General features: G+C 50.2%; 1 protein-coding gene across 1 annotated transcript; it reads left to right on the top strand.

Moving 5' to 3' along the window:
• Nucleotides 1-1088: 1088 nt before the first annotated feature.
• PRPH2 (peripherin 2) lies at nucleotides 1089-17127 on the top strand. The gene is made up of 3 exons (XM_001501413.6): nucleotides 1089-1795; nucleotides 12040-12286; nucleotides 15450-17127. Exons 1-3 carry the CDS (start codon nucleotides 1215-1217, stop codon nucleotides 15660-15662), a joined length of 1041 nt encoding a protein of 346 aa, XP_001501463.1. The 5' UTR covers nucleotides 1089-1214; the 3' UTR covers nucleotides 15663-17127.
• The last annotated feature ends 286 nt before the right edge of the window (nucleotides 17128-17413 follow it).

Raw genomic sequence — 17413 nt, 5'->3', positions numbered from 1 at the left:
GGCAGACGTTAGCTCAGGGCTAAACTTCCTCAAAAAAAAAAAAAGAGTACATGTCTTCATTTCTGTTATCTTTGTTTACACTGTTTGGTGACAGAATTTTGACAGAGGCTCAATCTGATGGATCAAGTTTTGTCTTTTATTATTGTTTGAATTTGTATTTCCCTGCTTTCTACTCAGATTGAACATCATTTCAGATTGTTGGACTTTCCAAGTTCCCTTATCATAAATGGTCTGTTCCCATGGCCGAGTGGTTAAGTTCGCGCGCTCAGCTTCAGTGGCCCAGAGTTTCGCTGGTTGGGAACCCCGGCGCAGACATGGCACCTCTCATTAGGCCATGCGAGGTGGCATCCCACATGTCACAGCTAGAAGGACACACAACTAAAATATACAACTATGTAATTGGGGGATTTGGGGAGAAAAAACAGAAAAAAAGAGAGAAGATTGGCAACAGTTGTTAGCTCAGGTGCCAATCTTTAAAAAAAAAATAGAAAAAAAATTGCCTGTTCCTATCCTTTGCCTGTTTTCCACTTCATCATTGACCTTTTGATTGTGGAATAATGGGAGTTTAAAATTTTTTTGCATGAATTCCTTTTTTGTGTGTTGCAAGTGTTTTCTCACAATCTGTCATTTCTTTTTCAACTTGGATAATGATGTCTTTTGTCCATAGGAAATCTTAAATTTTGAAGGAGTTTGGCCTGGAAACGTGCTTCTGGGAAGACACATGATTTGAGCTAGAACTCCAGACAAAGCCCCTTCCTCAAGCCAGTCTTGCCTTTTTTGCTCCTGATTCTCCAAGCCGAACGCAGAGCTCTCTGCTCCAGTGTCTCGATGGAGGCTCCTGTGGGCATGTTTTGAAACTGGCTGGCTTTATCTAATGGGATGAACCTGGCTAAAGAGATTAACAAGATGTCTTGTGGATCCCACTTTTAATCTGCAGCGTTCAGGCTGTCCCTTCTTGGCTGGGAAGGGAGCTGCAGGAACGACGCTGAGGACTGGCTCCTTCATGAGCTACGACTCTGCGACCCCTGCTGCCACTACTGAGTTAACGGGGGTCCCAGGCTAGGAGGCTCAACATGGGCAGCCCCCAGAGCATCTCCCTGCAGTGTGGGCCGTCTGCATCCTTCCCAAGGCCCTGAGTCTTCAGCCCCCAGCTTCATTAAGGGCAGAAGTGGGAGCTCTGCTGTGCGAGGCTGCCCGGACTGCACTCTGCAAGCATGGCGCTGCTGAAAGTCAAGTTTGACCAGAAGAAGCGAGTCAAATTGGCCCAAGGGCTCTGGCTGATGAACTGGCTCTCTGTGTTGGCGGGTGTCGTCATCTTCAGCCTAGGACTGTTCCTGAAGATTGAACTCCGGAAGAGGAGCGAAGTGATGAATAATTCCGAGAGCCATTTTGTGCCCAACTCCTTGATAGGGGTGGGGGTGCTGTCCTGTGTCTTCAACTCTCTGGCTGGCAAGATCTGCTACGACGCCCTGGACCCTGCCAAGTATGCCAAGTGGAAGCCCTGGCTGAAGTCGTACCTGGCTGTCTGCGTCCTCTTCAACATTGTCCTCCTCCTGGTGGCCCTCTGCTGCTTCCTCCTGCGGGGCTCACTGGAGAGCACCCTGGCCCACGGGCTCAAGAATGGCATGAAATATTACAGGGACACAGACACGCCTGGCAGGTGTTTCATGAAGAAGACCATTGACATGCTGCAGATCGAGTTCAAATGCTGTGGCAACAATGGCTTTCGGGACTGGTTTGAGATTCAGTGGATCAGCAACCGCTACCTGGACTTTTCCTCCAAAGAAGTCAAAGAGTGAGTGGCCCCCAGTCCCAGGGTCAGACCTATAAGGGGACACATAGGCCCATAGCCTTTTCCTCCCTATCAGGTGCTCAGTGTGCACAACTTATTACTGCTGATGTGAGGCTGTATTCAACCGGAGCCTAGGGAATTGCCAATATTCTAACATTTTTGACCTATAAAGATGGCAACTTCATATGGCTCAACCTGATGTTTGGCAAAAGTGGGAGGAAGGTGTCAAGTTATCTAAGCTGTTTGGATAGGAGTCCCCAGGGAGGAACAGTCAGCCAGGAGTGTGCGTCTGCTTCATACAGTAGGCATGGGGCATTCATAGGTCACGTACATTGAGTCGTTATTTGCCTATTTGTCTCATCCATTCAAAGCAGATGGATTCAATCCCAGAAACTTAGATTTCCCGATTAGTTCCCTTGTTTTCCAACCTTTCCACCCTAAGCGTCCACTCTCAAGGCGTTTGTCCCTGGGCACGGTGGAAGGAGCAGAGACGGGGCGGTCAGAAGTTCTAGGCTTTACATATCGCTCTGTGGTTAATTAGCTTGTGACCTTGGGTAAGTCACTTGCCACCCTGGGCCCTCGTCTGCCCATCTTTTTTTTCCTTTTTTTTTTTTTTTCCTTTTTCTCCCCAAAGCCCCCTGGTACATAGTTGTATATTCTTCATTGTGGGTCCTTCTAGTTGTGGCATGTGGGACGCTGCCTCAGCATGGTTTGATGAGCAGTGCCATGTCCACGCCCAGGATTCGAACCAACGAAACACTGGGCTGCCTGCAGCGGAGCGTGTGAACTTAACCACTCGGCCACGGGGCCAGCCCCTGCCCATCTTTTAAATGAAGGCACTGGAGTACATAATCTTGGAGGCTACCTCCCAGCTCTGTCAAGAGCCTGGCACACAGCAGGTGCTCATTAAATGTCTGCTGGTGTTTACTTCTTACATTTTCATAGTGCAACACGGTAAAGTATCTCCAAAGTATTCTTGGCATGTGGGAAAATAAAACCTTGAGTAGGGAGGTGGGGAGGTGTTGGTGAGAGAGCAACTCGTCCTTTGTGCTGACTCCAGCAAGCCACTCTGCCCAACAGACATACCATCACAGGTCTTGAGTCATTTTCCAGGGAAAGGCAGCCTGCCCGGAGCCAGCGGCCCTCCCTCACCCCTTCTTTCTGCCCAACTCTACCCGGTCTCTGACTGAGGCATGGGGTTCATCTGTTCATCCAGGTGGGTTTCCTCTGAGTGAGGCTGGTGAGTCCAAGGGGACCTGCATGCGGGGCGTTGGGCACGCTGGCAGCAGGGCATGGTTGAAGCCCCGACAACACCAATGAACCCCAGATGGCTGGCTTAGCTGTATCTCAGATGGAAGGGAAGTCACACTGAAGGTCACTGCTTGGGATTTTATTTTCCCTGCGTGTGGGGATTACTGCTACAAATCCCTCGTCAAGGAGAGGCTTGTAAACCGCTCTGCCCTTTCTAGGGGACAGGTCTGCGGGGACAGCATAAGGTGGCATGATTTATATAAGTTTCCCCAGGAGGGTGTGAAGCCAAAGGGACAAGCAGAGTTCCTGGGGATGGGGGCGGGGGACAAGCTGAAGGTAGAACCAGCCTTTGTGAGCAGGTGAGAAGGGGCTTTTCATTTTTTCCTCTCATTTTCCTTGATCGTCTTCTGCACAGAGTCAGTCCTTGGAGAGACAGAAAATCTCTCTGTAAACCTAAATCCCCTTTCATCCCAGAGCGGAGAGATCCTCCAGGTTGCTCCACTCCCAATGGCTGTTGTATCCAAATTTTCAGGCAAACATGAAGCTTGATCAAAACGACCTCAGTGCCGCATACCAGCTTGTTGGTGTGACACTCTCCTAACTCCATTGACTTGCAAACAATCTCGGTTACACAACAATTACGGTGACAACATTAAGAGAAACAAAAACAGGAAAAGAAATTCAAGCAGATTCTCATCCACAATTGATCAATGGCTTTGATTTTTCCACACTCAGTCTAGTCTTAACGGTTACGTATTAACATAGTGTAACTGTGGCATAAATACAACTGAGTGCCCCGTTTAGTAACTGGATAGTGTAATATTTGCATAATGTTCGAAACGATTATGTTTGTTTCTAGCTTTATTGAGATATAATTGACAAAAGACCTTGTATAAGTTTGTGTACAATATATTGATTTGACACACTCACATATCGCAGAATAATTCCCACCATGGCTTAGCCGACACCTGCAGCTCGCCACATCATCACCATTTCTTTTTTTGTGATGAGAGCATTTAAGATCGACTCTCTTAGCAACCTTCAACAATATAATACAGTATTATTAACTGTAATCGCCGTGCTGTACATTAGATCTCCAGAACTTGTTCATCTTGTAACTGGAAGTTTGTGCGCTTTCATCAACATCTCCCCTTTCCTCCCACCCCCAAGCCCCTGGCAACCACCGTTCTAATCTCTGTTTCTATGCACGTCAGCTTTTTTAGATTCCACAAATAAGTGAGATCAGACAGTATTTGTCTAAAAAGATCATGTTTAATGGGTGCATAATAATCCACTGAACTAACAGACACACTTAGGCAGGCAGGCATTTAGGTTGTTCTAGTTATTTCTACTGTGAAGAACACTGGAGGGGGCATCTCTGAGGCGTGTGCTTCTCTCCGTCTCTGTCTCTGTTTCTGTCTTAGTTCCCTTAGGCTGCATTTCCAGATACATTGTATCTGTTGGCTCTAACGTTTCATAAAGCTGCTCTCAAGACACAACTGTAGAACTGGCTTGCCTTTCTCCTTTCCAAAAACCTCCAGTGATGTCACAATCCTGTGCTGCCAAGGGGATAGCCTGATAGGGTCACCTTTGCAGAGAGAGGACTACATCATCATTTCCCACAAACTTTTAAATTAATGATCAGTGGACAACGCCTGTGAGGCAAGTGAAGCTCCTCAGGGCTGTGTCCAGAAAGCTGGATTTGCCTGAGGGCCAGCGTGACACAGCCCTCATCTGTTGGTGGAAAGAATGAACACAGAAGTCAATAAGAGAATGTGGAGTGGCACTTTCTCCCTCCGTACCAGGGATACTAAAATTTTTTTCTGTTCACATCTTGACTGCTTCACTTAGGAGGATTAAGTTTATCTGACAAATTTGGCTCCCCAAAACCCTCCCCTAAAAAATATAAAGTATATATGTATTTTTTGAGATGCCACGCACTGAGAAGCGGTAAGTGTTGACCTGCTTTTCTCAGCAGCACCCTCAGGGCTGGGAGTCTGCAGCAATAGAGGCAAAGAGAAGTGGGGTGGGTACCAGCAGGAGGGCAGGTGAGGGAGCAGTGCTGTCTTTCACCAAGATCTTTTTAAAAGAAATTCTTCTCCTTTTCCCCTTTTTCTTTTCCCTACCAAATTTGGATGAGCCAGCAAAAAGACTGGGCTGAGCCTCACTCCTCTCCTTGACCCTGAGGACCCTGGGAGGCGATCCCAGAAGCAGTGAGCTGCTGAGACAGCGGGAAGTCTGGAGAAAATGTACCAGGATCCTCCAGTGATGCCAGTACTGGGCATGGGCAGTGTCTGGGGCCCATGACTTCTGGTCGTGTCTGCAGGCTCTGCCCCTGAAGCATCTCTTTCTATTCTGTATGATGTACACCTCACCAGACTGGGCTAGAGAAAGTTGAGGGCCTCATCCTGCAGCATTTCCAGTCCACCTCCTGAGAGGGGCTCCTCAGGTGTCCCTCCCTGGATCCCCGAGGAAACAGCATGGAGATCGTGGCCTCAGCAAGCATAGAGGCGTGGCCGGTTTTTGGAGATTTCTCAGGGGAATCTTTAAGATCAAGGGCTGTTTCCTGAAGGCTCCTGATCTAAACAATGAGATGAGGTGGGAACAATTCAAGAGTTTTACAAGAATTTACAAGCTTTTTGGCCCGCCTGTCCCAGGCAAGTAGCCTAGGGGCCACGCCCCACTCCCAGCCCACCTGCCCCTTCGCTATGTTGCCAGGTTGTTTGGGATGGAAAAAGGCCCTCATTTATTCTGCACAAAACATGTCCTGGGAGTTGGGTTGTATTTTTTTTGACAGGTTGTTATCTCTAGTGTATAGATAAGAGATCTGCACCTCAGAGAGGTTAAGGGACATTCCTAAGATCTCACAGCAAGAAGGGGGGTAGATTTTTTTAAAACCAGCTTTATTGAGCTATAATTCATCTTTCTGAAGAGGACAATTCAATGGTTTTTGGTCTATTCACAGAGTTGTGCAACCAATACCGCAGTCAGTTTTAGGGCATTTTCATCACTGCTCACAGAAACCCTGTGCCCTGTAGCTCTCACTCCCTGGCCTCCCAGAACCACTAGCCTGCTCTGCCTCTGGGGGCTCCCGGCATCAGCATCTCCTGTGAACGGAATCGTGTCACATTTGGCCTTTTGTGACTGGCTTCTTTCACTCAGCCTAATGTCTTAGAAGTTCATCCATGTTGCTGCATGGGCAGAACTTCGTTCCTCCTTATCGACGGATACTATCCCACCGTGCGCAGGGCCGGGTTTTAATTTTGCCCCTGCCTCTGTCGCGCTGCTCCCCAGCAATGTTAAAGTGCACCTGGCACAGATTTGCTGTTAACGAACGCTTGTTCCCTGACTCACCCAAACCTGGAATTCTCCAGGCTGCTTTGGGTGCAGGGTGGGGCGGTGCCTCAAAGTCCTCCCTCTTTCCATCTTTCTCTGTCTTCTGGTTCTTCATTTCCTCCTCCAGAAGGACCAGAAGGTGTGGGCAGGGATACGAGGCAGCTCAAAAAAACACCTGTGGATTGTGACTGGATCCCAGTACGTCTGTGCCAGGGTCTCAGATAATCATGAGGCGGCCCCTGCAGAAACTAGAAACACTCCCGGGCTCCCTGGGGCCTGTGGTAAACGGTGGGGAGGTCGCTGTGCTTTAACCTCATGCATCCGTGTTTACCTGCTCACCCCCTCCCTGGCCAGTGGTCCTGCAGGGGTGGGGGAAGGGGGGGAGACACGCTCTGTTATAACTGGGGGAGGCCCTCAGAGGGAGGAGCCCAGTCCAGGAATGCCGCCTCCCTCAGCGACTCTTCAGAGCAAGCTATCAGGAGATCGATTTGAAGTTTTCAAACCAGTGTTTCTAATATTTTATTGCATTTGCAATTTTTATCATGGAAAATTTCCAGTATTCACAAAAGTAGAGAGATTATAATGAATTCCCAGGTGTCCTTCTAGCCTCAACAAATATAAACATTTCTGCCTTCTTGTTTTGTCTATACCATGCTCCCCGAACACACACATTATCCCTCTCTGAGTATCTTAACGCCAATCCCGGGCATCATTTCCTTTTACCTGTAAATACTTTAGGAGGCATTGCTAACAGATACAGAGGGTTTGTTTGTTTGTTTGCCTTTTTGTTTTTGTTTAGCACAAGCACAATATTAATCATGCCCAACAAAACTAATAGTCACATCATCTAACACCCAGTCGGGTTCAATTTTTTCTGATTGTCTCATAATGTTTTACAGTTGGTTTGTTCCGATCCGGATCCAAACCAAATCCATACTTTGCATTTGATTGTTTGGTCTCCTAACTCTATTGTTGTTTGGTCTCTTTTACTCTGTGACAGTCACCTTTTTCATGCCCTGTGTGTCTTGGAGGAACGGGGCCATTTGTCCTGTGGAATTACCCACATTCTGGAGTGGGCAGATGCAGCCAACTGGTGTCATCTGACTTGTTCTCCTGTCCCTGTATTTCCCATAAACCAGGAGTCAGGGCTGAGGTGTGGTTGGATTCAGGTTCAGTTTTGGCAAGAACACTCCCCTGGGTGCTCCTGTGTGCGTCTTACTGCATCGTACCAGGAGGACATGAGGTCTTCAGCCAATTTATAACAACTCCTTTACAGTTTTCCCGTCTTCAGGATGAGCAGAGCTCTGCTGTCCTGGGGTGAGAGGCAGAGCATGAAGGGGCTCAGAGATCTTGGCACCAGGAACTGTCAGCCAGGAAGGCCTGGCCTGGAGCCCTCAGTCTGAGGGAGAAGCTGGTACCAAGTTCTCACTTTACTGTCCTTCCCAGGAACCCACAGGCTACAGGCAGTGGCTCGCTCTTCCTGAGAAATTGGTAGACATTTCAAGAAGTCTAGACTTTGGCTGAGAGCTCCCTGAGGGCAGAGCTGCGTGCTCCCTCAGACCGGGGCTCCCCGAGGGCGGGGCCGCGTCTCCTCCTTCTTACGTCTTCCCTCAACACCTGCAGTACTTTATACCCAGTGACTACTCAAAAAAGAAATCTTAAAATAAATACTAATATGCACCTGCTGTATACCAGGTGCTTTATGTGTATTATCCCATTTAATCTCCACCACAGCCCTGTCAGGTACTCATTATGTCATTCCTCAGATGAGAAAACTGAGGCCCACAGAGGTCCGGCGAGTTGCTGGGGTTCCACAGGTGTCATGCAGCTATCATTCCCGTTGGGGATGACCCATCGTCAGCTGTACTCCTGCCTCCCTCTTCTCCCCTCCCCTTCATTTCCATATGGCTTTCCTTGTTGATTTATTGATTCATCCACTAAATTATGTTGGTTTTCCCAGGAAAAATCTGACATGATGATTTTCCCAAGTCATGTGTGGCTTGGCTATGGGAGAGTGGGCTGGAACCCAGGCCTTATCTTAATCAAGACCCTTACAAGCCTTGGTGAGCCCTGAGCAGAGCAAGATTTGTAGCCTGGGAAATACTCTGATATAAATAGTGAGCTCACCGCCTAAGGAGCTCTCCTCTGCCTGGCTTTGTCTTAAGAGGGTGAGTGAGGCCTTAATCGGTGGTTGGAACCAGGGCAAGCACTGAGCAAACAAGATGATGCTTCTAGGGGATGGAGGGGGAAGGCTAGTTCCAGATGTGGGACCCCAAGACGTCCCAGGCTGGGAGCCCAGGGAAGCCCCAACGTCCACCAAGCCAGGCCGGCCTCCCCCATGCTGACTTCGGCCCTGTCCTGATGGAGTCCCTAGTCCAGGGGAGGAGACACAGCCCTGCCCCCAGGAAGCCCCTGTCTGAGGGGAGACACGGCCCCGTCCTCAGGGAGCTCAGTCTGAGGGGGACACGGCACCGCCCTTGGGGAGCCCCTGTCTGAGTGGGGGAGACAGCCCTGCCCTCAGAAGCAGGGTGGCTTCCTGAACACTGGGGGTCAGCAAGGTGGTGTGGGAGGACGGTGGCCGTCCAGAAGGCCAGCCCGTGGACTGGGGGCAGCTCAGATCATCTGCTGGCCTCAGCCCGCACAACTGCAGGCCTGGCCCTCACTTCAGATCCACGTGGAGTGTGTGTGAGACAGGTCTGCAGGCCTCACCCCAATTTAGGGACACTTGGAGGGTGCATAAAGAGAGATGACGGTGGACAGGAAAGGGCTGCTGGGAACAGGAGAGGGACTTCACATCTCCTAGGAAGTTTACTGGAAAGGCCAACATGCAGGGAGGACCTGAGAGACTGAGGAACTCTGAGGGGAGAAGGGGGCAGCTGCTGTGGGCTTCACTTCCTGTGCGGCTTTGGGTGAGGCCCTGCCCTGCTCTGGCCCCACTTCCTCTTCTGCAGAACGATCTGATGGTTTGCGAGGTCCCTCCCAGATGGCCCGGAGTAGGGAGGAGCTGGCATTCTCTGCGGGCCTGGTGCAGTGCATTCCTCCCACTGCCTCATTTAGACCTCCGCAGGGCCCCTGGGGGGATGTGGTTATCCCCACCTCACACGGGTCCAGAGAGTTCCATGGCTCACAAAGGCAGATTTGGGGCTCAAAGTTTGGCTCTCTGCTATACCCACTCCTCTCCACGGGGACATCGGGAACAGCCCAGGTGGGATATAGTGCTGATGGGAGCGGGCTTGAGGGACAGCACACAGGGCAGGGAGAGGGAGGAACAGCATTAGAGTTGGGAGGCCCCTGGCCTCGAGGAGGCGGGCTGGGGTTGGTCTTGGGGTGGGAGACCAGCATCTGCTCAGTTGGGGTGGCGCTGCTGGCCCCTGAAGAGGGGAGCGGGAGCACCACACTGAAGGCCCCTCTGCTTCAGTCCCCCCCCAGCACCCCCGCAGCAGGCACTGACTGGGGGCCCCAATGGCCCGGGTGCCGAGCTGGGGACTGGGGAGGTGGGGGAGAGCTGAGCAAGACATGGTTTCTGGGTGGGGCTGGGGGGAGCAGGCTCTCTCATGCATGGCTGGTGGGGTGTGATTGTACAGCCCTTGACGGGGCAAACATGTCAGGGGTCTGGTGCAATCACAAAGGGACCCACCCTTTGATACAGGGATGCCCCTTCTAGAAATTTACCCTCTAGATGTATTCACAGTACACAAAATGACCCATGTCCACGTTTGTATTAACAGGAGACTGGGAAAGACCCACAAGCCCATCGGTAGGGAACTGGATAGTACCCCACGGACCGTCTGCACAACAGAGGTACCAGGCAGCTCATAAGAACTCTGGAGAACATTCTCCACTGACAGACATAAAAAGATCTCTAAGATATTGCTAAGAGAAAAAAGAAAGGTTTAAGACAGTATCTACAGAATATTACCATTTGGGTCAAAAAAGAAAACAACAGGAAGAATACGAACACTTGCAGAATCTGTGTTTGCTTGTCCCTGCATGAAGCTTCTCTGGAAGGACAGACAGAGCTGGCCACACTGTGTGGGAAGGGGGGCTGGGGAGTGGACCTGGAGGCCAAGGGACAAGAATGAGCAGGACATTTTTTTTTATATTAAAGAGATTTTATCTAGGATCTAAACACGAACATCTTTTTTTTAAAGTATAGTTACCATTTCAATGAACATTGCTAAAAACAATTTCTATTTTAAAGAATTACATGCTTTCTGTTCTTGTGTTGTAAAAGTCTGCTGCTCTTATGTAATGTACTGTTCATGTGCAACTTTTAAAAAATCTTTCTTGGGGGCTGGCCCTGTGGTGTAGTGGTTAAGTTCAGCATGTTCCACTTTGGCAGCCCAGGTTTGTGGGTTCAGATCCTGGGCGTGAACCTACACTGCTCATCAGCCATGCTGTGGTGGTGACCCACATATAAAGTGGAGGAAGATTGGCACAGATGTTAGCTCAGGGCTAATCTTCCTCAGCAAAAAACAAACCAACAAACAAAAACCACCTTTTTTGAGCCAGCCCTGATGGCCTAGTGGTTAAACTTTGGCGCACTCAGCTTCAGCAGCCCAGGTTTGGTTCCTGGGCGCAGAACCACACCATTTGTCTGTCAGTAGCCATGCTGTGACAGCAGCTCACATAGAAGAACCAGAAGGACTTACAACTATAGACAACTATGTCCTGGGGCTTTGGGGGGGAAAAGGAAGATGGGCAACAGATGTCAGCTTAGGGTGAATCTTCCCCTGCAACAAGAACAACAAAATCTTTCTTACTCAAGATAACATGCACACAGTCGAGTGTGCAAATCTTAAGTGTGCAGCTCGATGAATTCTGACACATAAAGACGCCTGGGTCACCACGCTCGGGTCCGGTAGAACGTACCCAGCCCGGCGAACAGGGATGGGGAGATTTTTCACTGTAAAGATTCTGCCCCTTCTGAATTCCAAACCCACGTGAATGTATGATGTGCTCTAACCAAATATATACGTAAATACAGGAATGCACACGTTATGCAGGCTGCATCCTTCACGTGAGTAGGGAGCTCCCTCCTGGCTGCGGCAGAGTTCAGACTGGACAGTGACCAGTCAGTCGAGGGCAAGGACTGTGCCTGCCTTGAGCCTCATCCCCTCCGCTGCACAGGCCCACAACATCTGTCACGGAGAACTGATCTGGCCAGAGGGGGCCTTGGTCTCCAGTGACCCATAAGGGGGAGATGAGGTTGGAGGGGGGCTGGGGGCTAAAGTCTGATGGTCATGAATCCTAGGCAGAGCCTCGTCTCATGGGCGCTGCCTGCCCTGCTGCTCTTCCTGGTTCAGCCTGCCATGGTTCCAAGAAATCGGTGACGCCAGGGCCGGGCAGCACACAGAGTGGTCGGATGAATCTCTCTATTCTCTATGTACTTCCTGCTTCTTGCTTTATCATCTGCCTCAACCCTCTAGAAGAAGAGCTCCGGGAAGGCAGGGGCATTGGCTCTCTGGGTCAACACTCCATCGTCAGCACCTAGAACAGTGGCTGGGACAGAGCCAGGCAGAGCAAACATTAGCAAATGAGTGAGTGAATGAAAGAAAGCATGAATGAGTATTCTAGCTTTTCAGCGGTGGGGATGGGAGGAACTGGCGCCTGGTGAGGAGTCCGAGAAGCCAGGCTCGAGCTGTCTGTTTCTCCTCCAGTCGCATCAAGAGCAACGTGGATGGGCGGTACCTGGTGGATGGCGTCCCCTTCAGCTGCTGCAACCCCAGCTCGCCACGGCCCTGCATCCAGTACCAGCTCACCAACAACTCGGCACACTACAGCTACGACCACCAGACGGAGGAGCTCAACCTGTGGGTGCATGGCTGCAGGGCCGCCCTGCTGGGCTACTACAGCAGCCTGATGAACTCCATGGGCGCCTTCACGCTCCTCGTCTGGCTCTTCGAGGTAGGCCTGGGCCAGCTGGGGGCAGGGGAAGAGGGCGCCACCTGCCCCATTGGTATTTAATGGGGTGGAGCCAGGGCTGGAGGGCATGTCTCTCTCCTGGGAACCAGCCCTGTGCCAGGCTGTGGGTCAGGCAGGCCTGGGGCGATGGTGGTGGTGGGGGGGCAGGTCTCTCATGCATATGGCTGGTGGGGGTGTGAACCCCAGCACCCCACTCTTTTTTGTTTGTTGCTGTCTTATCACTGAAAAAATAACTATTGAGGTGAAATTCATGGAACATAAAATTAACCATTTTAAAGTAAACAATTTGGTGGTGTTCAGCACATTTACAATGTTGTACAACCACCCTTTCTAATTCCAACACACTTTCATTACCCCTGAAGCAAACCTCACACCCATGAAACAGTCTCTCCCCATCCCCCTCTGCCCCCAGCCCCTGGCAACCTCCAGCTTGTGCTCTGTCCTCCTGGATTTATCTATTCTGGACATTTCATATAAGCGAAATCATATAATATGTGACCTTTCGTGTCTGACTTCTTTCATTTTGCATGTTTTAGACGTTCGTCCTGTGCTTCCACTTTTTGAGTCTGAGGTCTCGGAAAGTTACTTAACCTCCCTGTGATATGGGGCTGACAGCACTCAACTTTGGGACTATTGTGAGGCAACAGGGCATAATAGGTACAGAGAGGTGTTCAGTGAGTGGGAGCTATTTGGATTCGTGCTTCTCTCGAGCTGTCAGTCACCATGTACCTGTTATTCTCATTATTTGTGGATTCATCTTACCTCATCTGTAAGGCTTAATTCCTCTCTGTAGCTCCACGGCTTGGAAGGTAGCCAGTCCTCATTCATTCATTCATTCATTTTTTATTTTTTTAAAGATTTTTCCTTTTTCTCCCCAAAGCCCCCCAGTACGTAGTTGTGTATTTTTAGTTGTGGGTCCTTCTAGTTGTGGCACGTGGGACGCCACCTCAGCATGGCCCAATGAGCGGTGCCATGTCTGCACCCAGGATCCGAACAGGTGAAACCCTGGGCCATCGAAGCAGAGCGCGTGAACTTAACCACTTGGCCACGGGGCCAGCCCCCATTCATTTATTGAAGAGACGGTATTTCTTACACACCTAGGAAGTGCCAGGCGCTGTCCTGGGTGCTGAACAAGAGCACGTGTTAGTAGAAACCAAGGTGGCACAGAGGGAGGCTCAGGGACTCCTGCTTTGAGCTAACAGCAGAAAATCCCGACTCCAAAATCCAAAGGCACAAAATCAGAAACATTAGGCAGGGAAGCTTTGTCCATCAGAAGACTCACTGCAAGGTTCCTTTAGGTAAGTTGCTCCCTGGGTGCTACAGAAATTCACACATAGCTGTGCCTCGGTGAGACACACCATCTGACACCACATCACACTCGGGGGCTGTACTGCCTGGGGGTGGGTGGGAAAGGCGGGATTCTTTTACTGTTGAGGCAAACACAAGCATATTTATGAGGATTGATTGGTCGTTGACTCCTTGAAGCAGAGTCTTGGGAATGAGTGGCTAGAATGAGGATAGAAGCTTACTGCTAGAAGGTTAGAAGGTCCCATCGCCTGAAAGCCCACAAAAACAAGACTGAAAGACTAACAGAAGTCAGTGGGAAAACGGGGTTGGTTCTACTGGCTGCCTCAGTTTATCCACCTTTCCAGGAATCTAGTGACTGCATAAGATGAGAACCAGCTCACTAGGAAGAGGGAGTTTGAATGCCCCTGACTTTTACTGGAAGCCTTTAGCGGACAGAACTCTGCGATGGGCACGAGGGTGGCTCAGCTAGCAGTAGGATTCTGCCCTGAGCCTTGCCCTCCTGGGCTTCACAATCAATTTGGGAGATGACAACTAACTCATGAACCAAAGGGAGGATCGTTACCAAGTGCAAAACTCATAGTGCAGCAGTGGGCCTCCTTCAAGAAAGCAGGAGGGGATCAGAGTGTGTGCATGCACACCAGGAGGACTTCCTGGAGGAGGTGAGTTTTTCCACTGTAAAAAGAATTTATTAAACTTTCAGTCAACAATAACAATAACAATAACCTAAAACTATATCATCTACTATGTAATTATAAAATGCTCCCAGAGCATTCATTCAACAGATGTTTACCATGGCCCTACCACACTGGGAGCTGTTCCTGAGGGCTGATACTAGTGAATAAGATGGATCAGGGCCACCCCTGCCCTCAGGGGTGGACGTTCTCCATTAGAAGGACTAGTTCGCTCAGAGTTTGCTATACCAGTATACCAGTTTAAGAGAGCAAACCAGGAATTCGTGTAGAAACAAGTGGCTAACACAGTACATTAGTAGAAAAGTGAAAACAATACTTACCACGCTAATAACTGACAGCTGACACTTCTATTCCTCCTTCCTGTGCGCCAGGTACCACGCTCTACACGTGCTGAAGTGTCACAGCATGCACATAAGGCAGGCGACACTTCATCTGAAGATCTGCAAACCAGATGGGTAAACTGAGGTTTCCTAGTAACATGGCTGGCTACGTGCCAGGGCTGGGGTTTGAGCCCAGGCACTTTGGCACCAGAGTCTGCCAACTGTGCCACTGCTAGTGAGCAAATCCAAACCAACAGCCCACTCATCCCCACATTAATCAAAATAACGGAGGCAGAGGGAAACCACTGATCATACTGTTTGCAGAAAAGGAGATGATTTTTTCTGTCCAGCAAGTAGTTACTGAACACCCGATATATGCCAAGCAACATGCTAGGAATGGGGGGAGGGCACAGGGAGGAGGAGCCTGGGACTAAGGCCCCCAGGACAGTTGCGACCCGAGAGGAATGGGAGGGAGAATGAGCAGCAGGGACACTCACTGAGGGCTGAGCTGAGTTAGCGGGTGAATGTGGAGAGGAACCACGTTCTAGGCAGAGAAAAAGCCGGGGCGCGGGCAGGATCTAGTGAAGCCCAGGGTGGCCTGAAAGGGAGGAGAAAGGGGCCAGAGAGGAGGCTGGAGAAGAGGCAGGTACCTGAGCACCCAGGCCGGGGTGGGGGGTGGGCAGGCCCTCACCAACCCAGACTCAACAGAGCTGCCTCAGTTGAAGGGCACCCAGGGCCAACAGGCCGGTGGCTCCCATCGTTTCCCAATAGCCCCAACCCCCAGCTCCTTCTCCCAGCTCTCTAAGTCTCCTCTCTCCCTGCCAGGTGACCATCACGGTCGGGTTGCGCTACCTGCACACGGCGCTGGAAGGCGTGTCCAACCCGGAAGACCCCGAGTGCGAGAGTGAGGGCTGGCTTCTGGAAAAGAGCGTGCCGGAGACCTGGAAGGCCTTTCTGGAGAGCTTGAAAAAGCTGGGCAAGAGTAACCAGGTGGATGCCGAGGGCGCAGACGCAGGCCAGGCCCCAGAGGCTGGCTGATGGCCCTGGGGCCCCCTCCCCTCCTGGACACTGAGTAGTGGACTCCAAGAAATGCGGATACCCCCCTCATCCAATCCGAATCTCCCAAGGAGGGTGGCCGTCTCACAGAGACTCTTCTTGATGGTGGATTTAAAGTTCTGAGTCCCTAAAAGTGTTTGGCAAACATTTGTTGAATAACTGACTCAAAACGTGAGTGAGTGAGCCCCCGCTCAGGCCCACTGCCCTGGGTAAGCCCTCGTGGTGGACTCGGGGGACGTCCTCAGTGGATGACTCTTCACAACACATGAATTCAGTTACCCGAGGCTACTGGCCACCTCTGAGGGCTGCTCCCCTTTGACGAGTCTCCCATTACGAGCACGAAGTTGCTTCATTTTGTATCCAAAGCGTCACTTGGTGCATAAGCACAGCAGTCTAAAAAATGTACTGGCCGTGTTGTCATTTTTTTTAAATGCCAAGATTGACAGGTCAGCCATTTTATTTGCTTAACTGCAAATAACTAGGAGACAGTTATGCTTTTCTGAGAGTTAATGGGCTTTCCAAAGCGCCGAGGGCTCAAAAGAGGAATTCTTCAGTCATGGGGCAAGAGGACTCAAAGACGCAGAATTATCTGCCCCCACTAACAACACAGTTAAAGGCCTGCTTTTGTGTCACATTCACGTGCCCTCAGTCACTTAAGCCAGGAGTGAGCCAGGGGCTGAGAAAGGCAGGTTGTTGGCATGTTCCAGCAACATCCCAACCTTCAAGTGCTGGGTGAGCTCGTCTGGCTTGTCTGTGGAAGCGCTGGATCAGATGGCTGCCCTTCTGTGCAAGAGGAGCAACAATCAGACAAGAGTCCACCCTGTGGAGACCAGGTGTCACCTCTTGGCGGGCCCAGGGACACCCACCCAGGTGGCTGTGGCAAGCCCCCATGGACGACACTAACTGTCTACCGTGGAGGGCAAAGAGTCCTCTGGGAGCTTCTTCCTGTTTTTCCCCAGGTACCCATCCTGCAAAGCAGTATTTCCAGAATGCCTCTGCGTTAAAGAAAATTCTTTGAGACAGCCCATCTTCCCGAGCCAGCAACTGCCAAGAGAAGCTTTCACTTCCCTCAGGAAAAAGAGAGAAAGGAAGCTTTTAGAAGGAGAGAACGATTCCACTGTCGTCCTAAGAGTTTTCAGTGTGGAGAGAATGGCTTCTGGCGCTGCCTGGGCTACATTCTGGGGTTCTCATTCTCCCAGACTTATGACCAGATCGAAGACGTTTGGACACTCTGTCTGACTTTGGTCCCAGGTTTCATCTAATTAGACTCTGAATCTCCTTGAGACCAAGGAATGATCTACATGGAAAATGCTGAGTCAGCCACTGCCGACAAGGGTCCTGGAGCTCTCTCCCCTCTCAGGAGTGCTGAGAACCACCACGAAAATGCTGCTCTAGGCCACATGTGATGCTGTACGATAGACATTAAAAATTACCTCTATGAAAATCACTTTTGTTCAATGCCTGTCTTATAGCCTATTCTTCACTATGTGTCACAGGATCTCCAACTCTAGGTAGTATTTGTTAAAAACAAAACAAAACGAAGCCTCACACTAAAAAGCAGCATTGTTAATAATCAGGGTAGCTGTTCCAGCAGCATGGGCATCACCTCTCTCCCTCCTGCTATCTCTTATCTGCAAGAAGTGACTAATAGGTTAACCAAATAATCTCAACATTTGCAAGAGTTTGGACCAGAGCTGAATTTATCTAATATTTTTAAAAGATTTTATTTTTCC

Source organism: Equus caballus, chromosome 20, assembly GCF_041296265.1.
Source record: "Equus caballus isolate H_3958 breed thoroughbred chromosome 20, TB-T2T, whole genome shotgun sequence".
NCBI lineage: Eukaryota > Metazoa > Chordata > Mammalia > Perissodactyla > Equidae > Equus > Equus caballus.
Note: the sequence above shows the minus strand (reverse complement) of the source record. Positions and strands in the feature narration are given on the sequence as shown.

Coding starts and splice junctions, on each gene's coding strand:
- PRPH2 (XM_001501413.6), top strand. CDS start 1,215: ATGGCGCTGCTGAAAGTCAAGTTTGACCAGAAGAAGCGAGTCAAATTG. Junction 1,796..12,039: donor TCCTCCAAAGAAGTCAAAGA/GTGAGTGGCCCC, acceptor TTTCTCCTCCAG/TCGCATCAAGAGCAACGTGG. Junction 12,287..15,449: donor TCCTCGTCTGGCTCTTCGAG/GTAGGCCTGGGC, acceptor TCTCCCTGCCAG/GTGACCATCACGGTCGGGTT.